Below are 15831 nucleotides of genomic sequence, written 5' to 3' on the forward strand. Positions count from 1 at the left end.
CAAAGGTCCATATACTCAAAGCTATGGTTTTTCCAGTAGTCACATATGGATGTGAGAGCTGAACCATAAAGAAGGCTAAGCATGGAAGAATTGATGCTTTTGAACTGTGGTGTTGGAGAAGACTCTTGAGAGTCCTTTAGACTGCAAGGAGATCAAACCAGTCAATCCTAAAGGAAATCAATCCTGAATATTCATTGGAAGGACTGATGCTGAAGTTGAAGCTCCAATCTTTTGGCCACCTGATGTAAAGAGCCTACTCAATGGAAGAGGCCCTGATGCTGGGGAGATTGAGGTCAGGAGGGGAAGGGGACAACAGAGGATGAGATGGTTGGATGGCATCACCGACTCAGTGGACATGAGTTTGAGCAAACTCCAGGAGATGGTGAAAGACAGAGAAACCTGATGTACTGCATATGGGGTTACAAAGAGTCAGACACAACTTAGCAACTAAACAAGTAGCTCGGATACTAAACTACATTCCCCAGCCTCCTTTGCATGTAGAAGTGCCATTCAAATAAGGTCTAGCCAATGGAATATGAATGGAAGTGGTACATGCTGTTTCCAGGTCTGGCTCCCTAAAATCCTCCCATGTAGGCTCCTCCGCACTCACTTCCCCTTCCTGTTGGCTGAAAGACAGAGACCCTGTGGGTAATCTTGGAAGGCACATATTGAAGACGTGCCTTATTGGAAGGCATTAGGCTGGGTCCCTGAGTGACTGCAGGGAGGAAAGCCACTAGGCCCCCCTTAGGCTCAATTAGCACCTCAGTCTTCCTATGGTACAATCTGCAAAAGTTTGGGGGCCCATAACCTGAGCAGGCTCTGCAAGAAAATCCAAATCAGAGCAAGTCTAGACATTGGGATCAGAAAGTGGTGGGGTCTTCCAGACCCAGGTTTAGTTCTGGAACAGTTGAGAGGTGAGGACCAGGGCAGAACCAACTATAAAATGTGAGGTGGCCCAAAGCAAAATAAAGATTTTGCCCCTGGTATAAAAATTAAGAATTTCAAGATAATGATCGCAGAGCACTGAACCAAGTACGGGCCCTCACAAGCATGGGGCCCCGTGTGAATAACAGGTCACATACATGCCTATAAAGTTGGTGCTGGGCTGGGCCATGTTACACTGCAAAGGCCAAAAGTCTCAGTCAGCGGAGGCTGCCTCTAAGGGCAACATCTAAACAATGCGCTTGGCTAGAGCTACAGGTGAATAAACCAAGCTGAGCGGAGCACAGAACCAGCTGTAACTTCCAGCAAGATGCCAGGGCAAAAGGAAGGGGTAGAGTGAAGCCAAGGAAGTGGACAGAGGCTGGTGAGCTAGGGCAGGGGAAAGGATGGGCCAGCAGGCCATCCAGTGCCCGGGGAGGCTATGGAAACTAGGCAAGGAGGCCCCTCCTGGTCAAGCCAAAGCCACTGCAGCACCGGTGTGCAGCCCAGTCCAGATTCCACCCCAAAAGCCACCTTCGAAGTAGATGGAGAATCCTGCCGGAAGCAATGTATCAGCCCCCAAGCTCTCTAAAGTGAGCAGTCAGAGCAATGGGTTTGATAGCAGGGCAACCCATAGGGAGACTGTGTATTCCTGGAGAACTGAGGCCCCAGGAAGCTGAGGACCAGACACCCATATGACAAGAACATAAATACATTCTTTCATCCTTCCTGCCTCCTCTGTACTTTTATATTTCCTTTTATTTTTCTTTAATGTCTCAGTAAAGTTCCCTTTGAAAATTCCAATCCAGTTCCTCTGTGCTGAATAAAAAAGGGGGAAAAGAGGACAGGTAGGTTAGGTAAATGGAATTCCCTGGGTGAGGGGGGGGAGGTGGTGGTAGCCATCCGTCTACTTGGAGATCTGACCGGAGCTGTCACTCAGCTTTCACAGCACGGGTGATGCAGTTGACTGCCACACCAGCTTATTTCCAAGTGAGATGTCCCCTTCTTTCATTTCAACCACAAGGGGTCATGGGAATCTTGCCCTGTGCGTCACTGAAATGAACATGGACCTCCAGGCTGTATGGGCTTGAGGCTGAGGAGCAGGGACCCTTCTCAAGGAGCCCCTTGCAAGTGATACAGCCAATTATGACTTTGGTGAGGAAGCTGGGTTCCTCTGAGCAGTTTTCTTTGGTTCTGAGTCATTGACCCGTAGAAGCCAAAGCCCCCTCTGGAAAGAATTGTGAAAAGCTTAACCTTGGGCACAGGTGATGAAGCTGAAGCACAGAGAAGGGCAGAAACTGCTCTGATGGCCCAGCTGCTCAGAGCTGGAGCTGGAGCTCGGCCCCTCATGCCCTGTGCTGCCAAGAGGGAGACCAGGCGAAGGAGCAGGGCCTCTGTCTCAGACCCAGGGACTGACCAGGGAAAGCTGCAGGGGGCTGGGACTGCTCACTCAGTGGACGGACAGCGGACAGCGGAAGGCAGCCTCTCCTTGCATCGGTGCCAGACAATGGAAGCTTGGCCAGACAGCTATTTACTAAATTTGGATCAGAGGACTGTCTTCTGTTAACCCTTGCATGTCTAAGTCTTTGGGGGCGGGGTGTTCTCTACTCCTGGAGCCCTGTTTCAGCGGCAGTGGGAGGAGGAGGGTTCTCCTTGGCTACATCTGGTCTAAGAGCTGGTGAGGGTGGCTACCGTGACCAAGCGGGCCCACCGGAACACTCTATTCGAGGATCAGTATGCAAGGATTAAAGGCCAGAACGAAAGCAGGCAGAGGACAGAAGTGAAATCGGGCATCTGGAAACATGAGAGTAAGCCTGCAGGCCACGGGGAAGCCGGACCTTGGACCATTAGGGAGTAAGACCACAGCAAAAGCAGGCATCAAGCCAGAACAAAAGAAAATAGGACTCCTGCCAGATGGTCAAAGGTTTGTGGGTCACGGAGACATCAGACCACAGAGGAGATGAAAACCAAGCTTCAGAACAGAGCCACGTCACCTGGGAGTCAGAAAGAAGGGAGTTGCGCCTCCCCGTTATCCCAGGTTGCGGGCCAGCGAGGCTGCACTCCCAGCCCTCCCCGCAGCCGCTGCGCCCAGCCTCACTTGAGCTGCTGGGTAATGAGCTCCTCGTCGTTGAGGTAGCGCAGCCGCTCCTCCTCCACCAGGGTGCGCTGCCGCTGCAGCGGGTCCTCCTGCCGCCGCGCCGCCTCCGACACGCGCATGCTCAGCTCCGCCTCCGTGCCCTTCAACAGCGCGCGCAGAGACTCCAGGTTCTGTAGCTGCGGGACGCAGATGAGCCGGTGGATGGGGGTGTGAAAGAATGGAGGCGCGCTGCGGGGAGAGGGCTGGGAGGAGGCGGGCAGAGGACAGCCCGACCGCGGGGCGAACTCCACGGACGATACTGCTGCTCGGCTGTGGCCGTGAGCAGCAGCGAAAGGGTGGGGTGGTAGGGGTTACAGGCCGAGGGTTACTTTCTGGGGAAGCATAGAGGCAGGAGGAGAATGGCTTGGGGATGGTGGAGGGAGACAGGAGTGCCAAGTTGGGCAGTGCAGAAGGTGCGGCTGCTTCGCTGTGGCAGTTAGCTGCAGCGAAGGGGTCGGGGGAAGAGGACAAGGTTTCTGGGGAAATATAGAGGCCGGAGAATGGGGTAAGGGATATTTGAGGGCAAGAGATGACCCTAACAGGGCCCTGCCCACCTTGGGACTGCATGGCTGTGGCTTCGATGAAGGACTCAAGCACTGTGGTTTGACAGAGTTTCCTTGGCTGGGACCGGAACATAACTAACACTTGAACCTAGTTCTAAGGCCGAGTTGAGGCAGTGGGCGGGGTGGGGGGGGCGCGGTAGCCGACATCTTACCCATTGCCCAGATGGCAACTCTCTGCCCCTTCTCCAACCTGTCTCTATTCATTATTCTCACCTGATGGGCCCCGGGGCACTCTCGAGGAGAGGGCACATGGATGCCAGGCTCCTGACTGGTAGGACCATCTGCCAAGCAGAGTAGGCTGGGGAAGGCTGTGTGAGCTTAGGAAGGTAGCGCTGAGGGGATCTGGGGGAAAGCCTTCCGCCCAAGGGAGGAGAAGGGGGAAAGAATGGGAGAAGGGAAGGGGCTGGGACTGCCCTGAGGGATACTGACAGGAGGAGGGGGCTCAGTGGGGTAGGCTAGGGCTCCAGGAGGGCGGGAAGGATTCAGGGTAAAGGAAAGAGGGCACGCCAAGGGGGACACGGGCCAGGGGTGGTGGCTTGGTGAGGGAATAGAGATTCAGCGAGGTGACGGGAGTTCGACGAAGGTTTCGGAGAGCAGCCCAGTAAACCGGACTCGGGACGGGGCAGACTTGGGAAGGAGTTTCGGCAAGTAGGTGGGTTCTGGTAGGGCGGGGTTTGAGGGGGCGGGGCCCCGGAGAGGCGGTGGTACCTGGAGCTTTCGCAATTGCTGAAGCTGGCTGCGCAGGTCATTCGTGCTGTTTTGCAGGCCACGCAGGTGCAGCTGCATCTGCAAACGGTTGATGGCAGTGGGCTGCCCCGCAGGGGTGCTGCTGGCCGGAGGCGGGGGAGGGCCGGACACTGGGGTGGCCCCGCTGCTCCGGCTGCCTGACCCGCAGGCTGCAGACAGGGACCACAAAGATGGGAGAAAGGGAATAAACCGTGAGCTGGGAGAGATCGGGGTAAGTTCTCTCCCACTCGTGGCCCCACACAGTAGCCAGGGAGAAGCATGGCTCTGGCTCCCTGCCCCAACCAGTGGCCAGCCTTTCTGAGGGGAGCAAAGCACCAGGTGAGACATCTTGGGCTAAGGTGACTACTCATTTACCCACTGAAGCCTGGTGACGTAGCCCCTTTACCGACTAGAAGACCAGAGAGGCTAAGAGAGGGCAAGGACCTCTGGGGGAGGGAGAAAGGGCCACTCACGTGCTGAGGGGGTGGCTGCTCCATTGGAGCCTTCAATCTTCTCACTGTGGTACAGGGAAAAGATGGTCATCACGGGGTCCAGGCTGGCCCCAGACCGTCAAAGCTGGGTAAGACTTTAACATAAACTCCTCCAGTCCCCTGGCCTCAGGATGGAGCCCCCGAGAAGGGAAGGATTCACCCCAGGCACCATGATGAGACATGGGGAGAGCTGAGCCCAGGGCTCTTGCTGCTCACTTTCCCTTCCTCTTGCCCCAACCGCAGGCCTTTGGCAGCGGTGTTGGGAAAAGAACCTCACCTGGGGGTCTCAGGCTCCGAACCTCGCAGTAGGGCACTCTGCACCAGGCCTGTGAGGCTGGCAATTTGCTTCTCCATGGCCTCCATGCGCTCCCTAGGGAAGATGGTAGCCTTGATCAACCCCATCTCTGGGCATGGGGTCCCTCCTGCCCAGCCCCCCTCTCCTAACACTGATAATTAGAGAACCACCAGCACACAGACAATTCAAAGGGCCTCAACACCTAAGGATCAAGTCCACAGCCCTCCCACACACATAACAATGGAAATGCCCTTCCCCATTTGACAGTCACCCTCTCCCTCTCCAGACTCATCTCTCATCACTAGCTCCCTAATGGGCCCCACCCAGGCCTCTCTGGACCTCTGCACATGTATGCCTCCTGCTAGGCACACCCTTCTCCCTACCTCTTCTCTGAAGTCATCCCAGAGTACCCAACTGCCTTAGAAGTACACCCTACCAAGGGAAGAACTATTTTTTTCTTCTACTGTGTCTCCCCCACTAGACAGGGCAGGAGCTGGGTTTGCCCAACTTGGCATAAACAGTGCCCAGTGCAGTGCCTGGCACACAGGCCACAAGAAAGCTATGTGAATGTGTCATTTCTCCTCACCTCTCAGTGGTGCTGCTTGAGGGCAGAGGGGGGCAGGTCAGTGCCATGGTTACCTCCTCCAGCCTTGCACCCTTAGCAATAAGCTGGATGATAGGCAAGAGTTCCCCAACTCAGAGGCTACTTAAAGAAATGTGCCCTTCTCATCCCCACTTCTTAAAAGCACCCCCTCCCCAGTGGACTTCAGCCGGCCTTGTGCTGGACAGCTCTCATGGCGGCACGTTTGGTGCCTGAGCAGGAAAGGCATTAAATAAAGAGTTCTGCTTCAGCCTCAACTCGAATTAGGGAAACTAAGGCTCAGGGACCAGATGCAAATCCAGGTCTCCAGGCCCCTTGTCTGGGGCCCTCTCATCCATCCCTTGGGGCTGGCAGATGAAATGTCTGTCCTGTGCTTGCCCTGCCGCAGCCAAGATACTCTGGTGACCGCGCAAGGATACTCCGGGTCTAGGACTCCCGGGTCTCAGACACAGCCCCGTCTGCCACGGACTCTGCCGTGTCCCCTCTCCCCGCCGCGCAGCCCCGAGCCTCGCTAGCTCCCTCCCTCACCTGGTTTCTGTGTCCTTGGCTGGCGCAGGCGGCCCGAACCCAACAAGCGGGCGCTCCCCAGGCCCGGGGAAGAGCTCGGGAGGGGGCGCTCCGGCCGTCGAGGAGCCCCCGGTGCTGCGGGTCTTGCCTCCGGGGCTCTCGGCGAAGACCGACGAGGAGCCCGAGTCTTTGCGGAAGGACTGGCGCACCGGCGAGCCGCGGCTGGGCGGCCCCGAGTAGGGGCTGTGCGGCGGCGGGGGCCCACCGGGGGGCGCGGTCACGTCGGCCAGCTTCTGCGGCGACGAGGGCGGCAGGCGGAAGCCGAAGCCGTCGCCGTAGAGCGGGCCGCCGCCCGCCGCCTTGTACAGCGAGTCCTCCAGGTCGGACTGCAGCGCGGCGGCCGAGTAGGTGCTGAGCGAGCGTACCGAGCCGCGCTTGTACAGGCCACCGGCGCCCGGGTAGGCGAACGGGTCGCCGGCGGCCGCGGCCAGGCTCAGGCGGCCTTCGTGGAGCAGCCCGTAGGGGTCGGCGTAGAGGCCCTCGCCCTTCACCAGCACCATGCCGCCCGCCTTGCCCGCCAGGTCCTCGTCCGGCTTCACATCGCGCCGCTCCAGGATGGCGCTGGGGCTCGGGCTGACCCCCGGGGCGGCGGGGGCGCCTCCCAGCCGCTCAGCCGCGTGGTGCACCGGGCTGCCGGCGTAGGAGGGCGGGCGCCCCCCGGCGTACGAGAGGCGCGAGCGCGACGGCGAGCCCGAAGGCAGCCCTGATGGTAGCCCCGGCGGCGGCGAGCCTGAGGCCAGGTGTGGCGCCGGCGACAGGTTGTTGAGGCGCCGAGTGGGCGACGACTCCCGCGACGCATACACCATCTCTCTCTGTGCAGAAGACAATCCCAGAACCCCACGAGCCGGTCACAAAGGGGATCCCTTGCCTCCTGCTTAAGGAGTCAGCAGCTCCCCGCCCCAACCAGACGCTGAGGAAGTCCCTTCTGTTCTCTGCCTTCCCACCCTCCTGCTGCATCTTCGACCCCTTTCCCATCTGGGCTCCCAGGACGGAAGAAGAAGTGGTAGAGGGCCAGGCACCAGAGAGAAGAGCAACCTCCAGCTCACCCCATGGTGGGGGATGGAAAGCAAAGAAGGAAGGGGTGGTTCCTGAGAGCTGTCTCCTAGGATATTTAGAGGCAGATTTGAGAAATCCTGATCTGACCAGAGGGAAAAGTGGCAGATGAGGCGAGGGACACCTCCAGGACTCCACAATTAACGAAGGCCATCCTCTGCCTCCACGTTCCCTTCTCCAAAGCTGTCCCTGGTCCCTGGTGACAAGTGGCTAGACTCTGCTCCTGGACCCATCTGCCCAGCCTCCCCCATGCCCTGGGCCACCCCAGCCATACCCGAAGGTCCCCGTTGGTGAGGTGTGAGCCAGGGAAAGCGGCATAGAGTGGCTCCTTCCTGTAGATTTTGATAATACTGCGATCCTGGATGTCCCTAGGGGGAGGAAGGGGTGCAGAGGGTCACCATCCCCCAGCCCTGCGATGAGAGGGGGCACCTCCAGGCAAAAGGGAGAGGGGTGGCAAGAGGGGCCGTGAGCTCCAACCCCTTAACTCCTTACTCAGCGGATCTCAGGCTGCCTGCCATCAACACACAACCAGCATCTTCTACCCCGTTTACCTCGGCCTCACGAACTGTTTTCAGTTTAGCTCAAGCCAAGGCCAACCAGCAGGGGTGGATGAATTAAAGGGAAGGCAGTGGGGCCCGAGATGACCGAAGAAGGGGCGGGGCGGTAGGGCTCCGGGAGAAGAGGGGAAAAGGGCTGAGGCTAGGTGAGGAGGCGGCTGGGTAATGACCTGTGGCTTCGAGCCCCCATCGGAGGAGGAGTAACGGGGAGCCCACCCCATTCCCCCCGGGGCCACGCCCACCGGACGTCCTCCAGCTCGTAGAAGACGTTGCGAGCCTCATCTTTGATAAGGATGGCTGTGTTGGGCGACTTCAGCATGCCCATGGTGAGCTTCTGCGGGAACATGTGCGCGATGAGTGCGTGCAGCGTGTCCAGGCTGCTAACCTCGTGCGTGATGTGCACGCGCCGAGTCTCCTCCCCGAATTGCAGGAACAGCACCCCTGCAAAGGAGACGCCACCCTTGGTGTCGGGGCCGCCACCGCCACCACGCCGGCGGCTCGGGGAGCCTTCGGGAGTCCCGCTGGTCCCGCAGAGGCAGGGTCTGAGGCCGGACGCCGCCCCGGAGTGCAGGTGCACCCAGGCACTCCTCATGCTGCTGGCCTCTCAAGGCACCCCAGGCAGGTTGGAGTCCAGACGAGGAAATGGAATTGCGGGCCGGAGCAGTTGGGGCAGAAACTGAGAGTGAGGGGGAGAGATGAAGGAAGCGGGGAATGAAGGAAAGGGGGGCCGCTGAAGGGGGTGGGAGAGGGGAGGCTTAGAGAGGGAGAGAGGGACAGGGAAGGGGGTGCGGAGGCAGAGAGAAGTGAGGAAGAGAGGTGGAGAAGGCGGGTGAGAGAGCAGCTGAGGAGGGAGAGGCCCTGAAGGGAGGAGATTGGAGGAGGAGGGGTGGGCGGGAAGATGGGGTGGGGGAGGGGAGCCAGAGTCTTCCTAGAAAGGTGGTTGAGGAGAGACGAAGCGGTCAAGGAGAGGGGGAGGATGCCGGGATGAGCAGAGCAGAGGGAGGAGCCAGTGGCCAGGAGGGAAGATGGACAGGCAGTACCTGGTGAGCGCAGCTTGGTCTGGCTGGCTGAGCGGGAGAGGGGCAGGCTTTGTCGGAAGCGGTTCATCCTACTGAAGCCTAGGGGGAGCTCGGCCTCTGACATGGTCTCCAGTGACTCGGCTGAGGCGTACGACAGCTTGGCCGCTTGGTCGGCCAGCCCAGGCTGGGCTCCCTGAGTGTGGCGTGAGCTGCGGGTCTGCAAGGATGGGGTGGGGCGAGAGAAACCAGGCATGAGCCCCTTTTGCTCTGCCCACTGCCCCCATCCCAGCCTGGGGAGCCCCAGCCAGCCAGCGAGAAACACACACACACACACAGGAGGGTCTCCTGGATTTCAGACTTGTGTGGTTGCAGGAGAGTTCCCCAAACTCTTGGGGCCTTGGTCTCCCCAGGACACCCAGCAGGTAAGGACTGGGCAGAGGACTCAGGCACCCTGGGAAGCCAGACAAGAAACCATCTGAGCAGGGAGCCATGGGCACGCCTGCTATTTTAAGCTTCCAAAGAACAACAACACAAATTTGTCACCGAGGTGAGCAGCAGAATCGTTGAGCAAATTGGGGCATTAGTTCCAGACATTAATTAAGCGGCGGTTTTGTGAGTGATGAATTTATCCTTCATGGAGTTCAGAGGGGTGGGGTGGGGTGGGAAACAGGGTCCAGGAAGGAAGCAGAGAGCTAGGGACCCCAGGATCCCAGTTCTGGGAGGCATGGTGCCTCACAGAGCTGGGGACAATGTCCTGGACCTACGGTGACTGGAAGAACCACCCCAAAACCCCCCAAACCAGTTGGACCCCAGTCTCAGACTACCTGCCTAGTACATGCAGCCCACATTACAGCCCACACAAGCACATGGCCTAAGTGCCAGGCCTCAGCCCCTCCCTGCATGGAACGTGCTGCCACATGGCCAACGTGCCTGGCTAGCTGCCCAGAAAGGCCTCCTCCAGTTCATCATAGCAGCCCTTGTCCTGAAGCTATATATCTGCCTGGGGCTAGGGAAGGGTGTCACCCAATGACCATCCCCTGCCCCAGGGACAGTTCGATTACCCTCTCTTTAGGAGAGGGGACACCCTGATTTCAATTGCACTTTAAGAATCTACTTTTGGCTGAAGGGCTGGAGCTCTCATTCAGCCACAGCTCCTTCCAGTCTGCCCCAGCTCCTCCCCTCAAACCTGGTTGCTGTCAGAAACTCATTTATTTAAGGGAGAAAGATAATGAATCAGATCTACATCATTCTGTTATGCAACATTATATATATATGAGATGTATCACATATATATGTTATCAAGAAAAAGACCATGTTGCCCAGTTGTATTTTTTTAATAAAATAAATTGCCTATTTTTAACAACCACAAATCATTCAAAACCATTAACACTGGTTATCTTGGGGCTGAGACACACCTTTCTCTTTACTTTATACCTTGCCTGGCTGTGTCAACTTTATACAATTAGAATTAGAATTTTTATATTTTTTATAATGCTAGTGTCTTTTAAAAATATTTATTTATTTGGCTGCGTTGGGTCTTTGCAGCATGGGGGATCTCTCACTGCAGCTCTTGGAGCTCTCTAGTTACAGCTCTTGGGCTCAGTAGTTGTGGCATGCCCGCTTACTTGCCCTACAGCAGGCGGGGTATTAGTTCCCCAACTAGGGATCAGACCTGCGTCCCCTGCAATGGAAGGTGGATTCTCAACCACTGTACCACCAGGGAAGTCCTCATTTTTATAATTAAAACAAACAAACAAACAGTAAAAGTATCTCTAAAAAGGAATTATTCTCCTCCTCAGCTCCCTCCTTCCGTAAATCCTGATTAACCCCTAATTCAGCTCCATCTTCCTATTAACTCAATTTAATGTTCCAATCGGATTAGCACTCTCAAAAGAGAAAGCATCTTCTGACGAGCAATGTGCCCAGTGGTTCCCAAAGTGGCCTCAGAGCTTGGGGATGCTGCAGGTCAGATTTGCGGACATTACTGGGCATCCAGCTTCAAGCATAATGCTTTGATCAGTAGGTGGGCGTCAATCTGGGGAGGAGGGAGGCTGCGTAGGAACTGGGCCCACTTGGGGGATACCTGGACCCCAGACTTTGGAGCCTGCAGTTCAGTTCTAGGCTGATCACCAGGGCTGGCCTGTGCCCTTCTCTTTCCTCACAGTGTGGGGAACCAAGCCTGGTCTGGTGGTCATGAGGTTGCCAGGCAACTGGAAGGTCAGTGGTTGCCAGGCTAGTGTGGATGAGGGGCTACAGAATTCAGGGCAAGATGAGGCAGCTAGCGGGTATGAAGAGCAGGGGGTGGCCACAGCGCCTCAGGGGGACACAAATGAGTTGCCAATTAGAAGATGGAACAGCAGCCAGAATGAAGGGGAGTAGGGATCCTAGGGACTGAGAAGGCAGCCCCTTGCCCAGGGAACCCTGGGAGAAGACACACCCTCATTCGCTGCCCCACCAGTTCCAGTCTCCATCCTGGTCTTCTGGGCTCTTATTCCATTCTCACAGCCTTTGTAGAAAACCCTCTTGAGAAGAGAGACAGTGCAATAGCGCTTCTCTCCAGCCCTGAGCTGGGACAACAGTGCAGAGAAAAAGTGAGACATCCAGGAGGACTTCCTGACTACAAGGGAGATGGGAAGAGAACAAAACAGTAATTCAAACAGAGCTCCGCAAAGATAGGAAAAGGCTTCCCAAAGATGGGAAGCAGTGAGCACTGGTCCTTGGAGATGCTCCAGGGAGGAGCTGATGACTCCTAGTCAGACATCAGGCCCAGGGAACCTTGAGTAGGGGTGGTCAGACTAGGATCTGAGGTTCCCAAAGGCTGTCCACAGATGGGGGCAGAATCACTTGGGAGCTTTTAAAAACACACTCTCCAGGGCTCACATTCACTGAATCTGAATCTCTGGAGGTTAGAGCCTGGGGTTCAAGGTTTTTGACAGTTCCCAAGGTGATTCTGAGTGGAGAATCATGTCAGCATCCATGATGCTAACAGCTAACGAGGTAAGGCTCCCCATGAGCCAGGCACTGTATTTAGGACATGCAGTCTCTTGTCCCTTCACTTTATATTAACTCTATGACGTAGATACTGCTCCATTTTATGGAAGAGAAACCAAGGCTCAGGGAATTTATGTAACTTGCCCAGGTCACTCAGCTAGTTAGTAGCAGACTGGAATTCACCACCCGGCAGTTTGGCCCTCGGCCACACGCATTGAACCACTATGTGGTACTGCTTCCTACAAAAAGCCTATAATGTCTGACACCATGAATCTACAATTCTGTGGTTCTCTGATTCAAGAACTTCTCTTTGGGAGGATGCATGCAAACAAGATGTTTGGAGCAAGATGGCACTGGCAGAGTGGAATGTATACCTCCCACCCCCTGTCATGATGCCCAGGATTGGAGGAACCGGGGACTCCAGGATGCAAGCAGCAGGCTAACATGGTTCAGTTCTAACTCTGGTGCCAAAGAAGATGGGGAGGTCCCAGAGTGTGCTCCCCCAGGGGTCAGCAGGATGTCCTTGGAGGGCACAGACCGATCTCCAGCTGTGCATGGTCCGAACTCTCCAGAGGAGGCAGGAGAGCACCATCCTTGAGCTCAGTCCTCCACTTGGGCAACAGGTTTGGAGGGTACCGGGCCGTGAGTCTCTTGCCTGGCATGACCAGCTCTCTCCATAGTGGAAAGTAAGAGAGGGATGAGGGACCTATTGTAGTCACGGGGCCTCCCATCTGGAGGGGCCTTCCTCCTCCAGGCGCGGAAAATGAAGTCTGAGTTCAGAGGACAAGGCCCTCAGTAAGATCATAGGATCCATTTCCCTCCCTCTGAGCCAGCTATCTCTCCAAGCAGGGGAAAATACCTCTCTCATTCCTAAATGCCCTTGTGTCTCAGGGTAAGCCTGAGCATCCCTGACCCAGATTCCCAGTAGGGATGGCCCGAACTGCCACACTGGCTCCACAAGCCCCTGGCAGGCGAACCCAGGCTCTCTCAAAGCAGCAGCCCCAGCCTGCAGCCCCAAGACCCACCACCCACACCAGATGGTCCCCTGCAGACGCACACCCCTGTGCAAAGCATGTGCAGGGAGGGGGGAGGGCGGGGCAGCACATGCAGTTGTCACGGAAGCAGAAGCACCACCACTGACCTTGAAACTCCAGTAGTTTGGCTGCTGATGGAAATAAGAGAAGAGATGGTTATGTGGGGGCTGGGAGGGGAGAGTAGGGCCAGGGGTAAATTAGAGACCCTTGGCACTCAGCTTTCAGCCCTGGGCCCTCCACCCTCCCAGGAACAGGAAGGAAGCCATGCCTGGTACATCCCACTCTCTTTGGAGACCGGGGATGGCCCTGAGCAGGCTCCAGGCGTGCTAGTGGGGGAGGGGAGAACCATTCCAGATGTTTCTAAGTCACGCAATCTAGTCACGGTAACAGTCCTTGGAGAGTTACAGGCAGAAAAAGACGCAGATGACCATGATATGAGAACACGTGAGATGCTGGCAGGGATGAATCAGAGCTGCGGGATGAGAGAAACGGCATCTGCTTGTGCCAGCTGAGGGAAACTTCCCGAAAGAGGTGGCATTGGAGCTGGGGCTTAAACAAATGAGCAGCTGGAGGCTGGGAGGAAGGGCAAGGGCAGAGGGCCTGGGGCAGGCATGTGCTGGGTGTGTTGAGGGGACAGTCCAGTTTGGTTGGGGCAGAACCTGGGAAAGTAGCATATTAAGCTACAGAGGGGCTTGGGCTAGAGGGGCACCCTTAAATGCTGAGTGAAAGAATTTAGACTTAACTAAATGAGGTGGACAAGCAGAAAGTATTTCAGTGAACCCAGGTGGGGTGGGAAGTGGACCACAGAAAGGTTGACGGGGCAGGGAGTGGAAGAGCGAGGCAGGGAGCCAAGGCCAGGGCAAGGAGGCCTGTGTGACATGATGGACCCAGGTTTCAGAGAAAGTGGACAGATGCCCGTCACCCCATAGCCCTGGGCAATGGATGGGAAGCCACAGGCAGCAAGGGATCGTCGGCGATGTCCTGTGGGCAGACAGATGAGAGAGTAGGGCTCCTTGCTCCCCTAGAATGGGTGTGTTAGGTTTCTCCTCATTCACAATAACCTAGAGTCACCCTTCTCCGGAGACCAGAAGGCCCCTCCAGATGGCTAAGGACAAGGGAGGAGTGGCCCGGAGGCTGGGCTGGTTCTTGGCAAAGCTGAGGGCACCCTGCTGACCGGTGCCAGCCTCAGCAGGGAGACAGAGGCAGCAGATGGCCTGGCCCTGGGGTGCCTGGCACCAGCAGATGAGATTCCCTAGGCCTCAGAGCTGCTGGCAGAGGAGAGGGACACCAAGGATCCCTGATGGCAGAGGGCACCACGGTGGGGTGTCCTGTGGACCTGAATACTTTATGGCAGGGAGGAGCCAGAGAGGGATCCTGCTGGGAGGAGGCTTCAGACCTTTAGGGTGGGGATGATGCCACTAGGGCTGGGATGAAGAGGATTACTCACCAGGACCATCCCATTTGGGCCACAGCCTCCCCCCTCCCCCCAGCATTGTCTCCAAGAGATGCAAAAAAATAATCACATGCCTGGCAGAGGAAGGGGACAATGAAGTCTGTGCCCTAGCCAGTACCTAGAACCATCTATGGACACATGCCACCCATGGGGGCTGAGTGGAGGGTAGGGCGAGGGGCTGGAGTAACAGGCTCTAGCCACAACTGCCTGTGGCCTGGGGAAGGAAGGGGGAGCAGAGGGAGTGGACATGTGATCAAGATTGGGGCGGGGAGGCAGAGCCAGGCAGAGGGCAGGGGAAGGTTTATGATGAGAGTCATGTCTGCAGCCCCAGTGGTGATGGACGGCTCTGCAGAGAAGGCCGCCGTCCCTCATCCAGCTGCACGTCCCCGGTGTGCAGACCACCCACAGAGCTGCGCACAGACTCTCAGACAACCTCCCATGAGGACATCACCACAAACACACCCAGAGCAACAGACACACCCACAAAGGGACACAAACACTTGGAGAAGAGCTGGCCACGGTCAGAAACAAACAGAAACTCAGAGACAGAGATATCCATAGGTGGACCAACCCCATCCATACAAACATGCACCGCCCATTCCCACCCCCACCCCACACCAGACACTGACCTGCTCACACACACTTCTACAAGCAGAATCACAGAGGCACCCCCACCCCCCACCAGCCTTAGCCCCTAGGGAGTCACGGAAATACACAGAGACATGGATGCCCACCAACACATATGCATATGCATATACAACAACTGCAGAGACACACAAAGCAACGTGCGCGCGCGCACACACACACACACACACACACACACACACTATGCACACACACAAAGAGAGAGTCGCATGCCTCCCTCCCTCTCCCGATTAGCTGGGTCACAGTGCCTCTTACCACCTCAGCCACTGTACCAGGCCTGCGATGTCCCAGACATCATGTGTCAGGTAGGACAATCATGTGTCCTGATTCAAAAGCAGAAAATGCCCCTCCCCCCCCCAGCCCCCAAAGTCAACATACCAGGCTCAGTATGTGACTGGTGCCCACCTCACATCTCTGGGAGAGGAAGAGGGATGGGTCCTGGCTACAGCCATGCTAGCTGTACCCCCAGCATGGGCCTGCCTCGGGCAACACTAGGCACATCCCTGGGGCACTGAGACCTGGGGGGATCACTAGCTGGGGCCACGGGAGAGGACTGGGTGGCACCAGTGCCACAGGACGAGCCAGCCAAGCCCCACAAGCGGGTAGAGGGCAGAGTTGCTGTCTTTGTGCTTGGTGAACTTGGAGTGAGGCTGGGACCAGAGTCCCGGGACTCAGGGCGCTGGCTGGTAGGACACGCAGAATGCTGCCCCTCCGTCACCTCCGGAAAGTGGGAAGGATGGTCCTCTCAGGTTGTCCCCACCAGGGTGAGACACAGTCT

The 15831-nt window shown here is 56.8% G+C and overlaps 1 protein-coding gene across 13 annotated transcripts in view; it reads right to left on the reverse strand.

Moving 5' to 3' along the window:
* Window positions 1-15831, reverse strand: part of SRCIN1 (SRC kinase signaling inhibitor 1) — an 81791-nt gene that overhangs the window by 32338 nt on the left and 33622 nt on the right. For 11 of the 13 annotated variants that reach the window (XR_011247129.1, XR_011247130.1, XM_069543278.1 and 8 more), the window contains 9 exons: window positions 13063-13086; window positions 8952-9147; window positions 8154-8352; window positions 7629-7722; window positions 6263-7113; window positions 5116-5208; window positions 4821-4864; window positions 4330-4517; window positions 3020-3195 (listed from right to left, as the gene is read on the reverse strand). Coding sequence is in view for 11 of the 13 variants with exons in the window: in XM_069543278.1 (XP_069399379.1) it covers window positions 3020-3195; window positions 4330-4517; window positions 4821-4864; window positions 5116-5208; window positions 6263-7113; window positions 7629-7722; window positions 8154-8352; window positions 8952-9147; window positions 13063-13086 (1865 nt within the window). In the remaining 2 variants the exon portion in view is untranslated. The remainder of the gene's footprint in view (window positions 1-3019; window positions 3196-4329; window positions 4518-4820; window positions 4865-5115; window positions 5209-6262; window positions 7114-7628; window positions 7723-8153; window positions 8353-8951; window positions 9148-13062; window positions 13087-15831) is intronic. The other 2 variants (XM_069543273.1, XM_069543279.1) reach the window with 2 other exon arrangements.

This window comes from Ovis canadensis, chromosome 11 (assembly GCF_042477335.2).
Source record: "Ovis canadensis isolate MfBH-ARS-UI-01 breed Bighorn chromosome 11, ARS-UI_OviCan_v2, whole genome shotgun sequence".
NCBI lineage: Eukaryota > Metazoa > Chordata > Mammalia > Artiodactyla > Bovidae > Ovis > Ovis canadensis.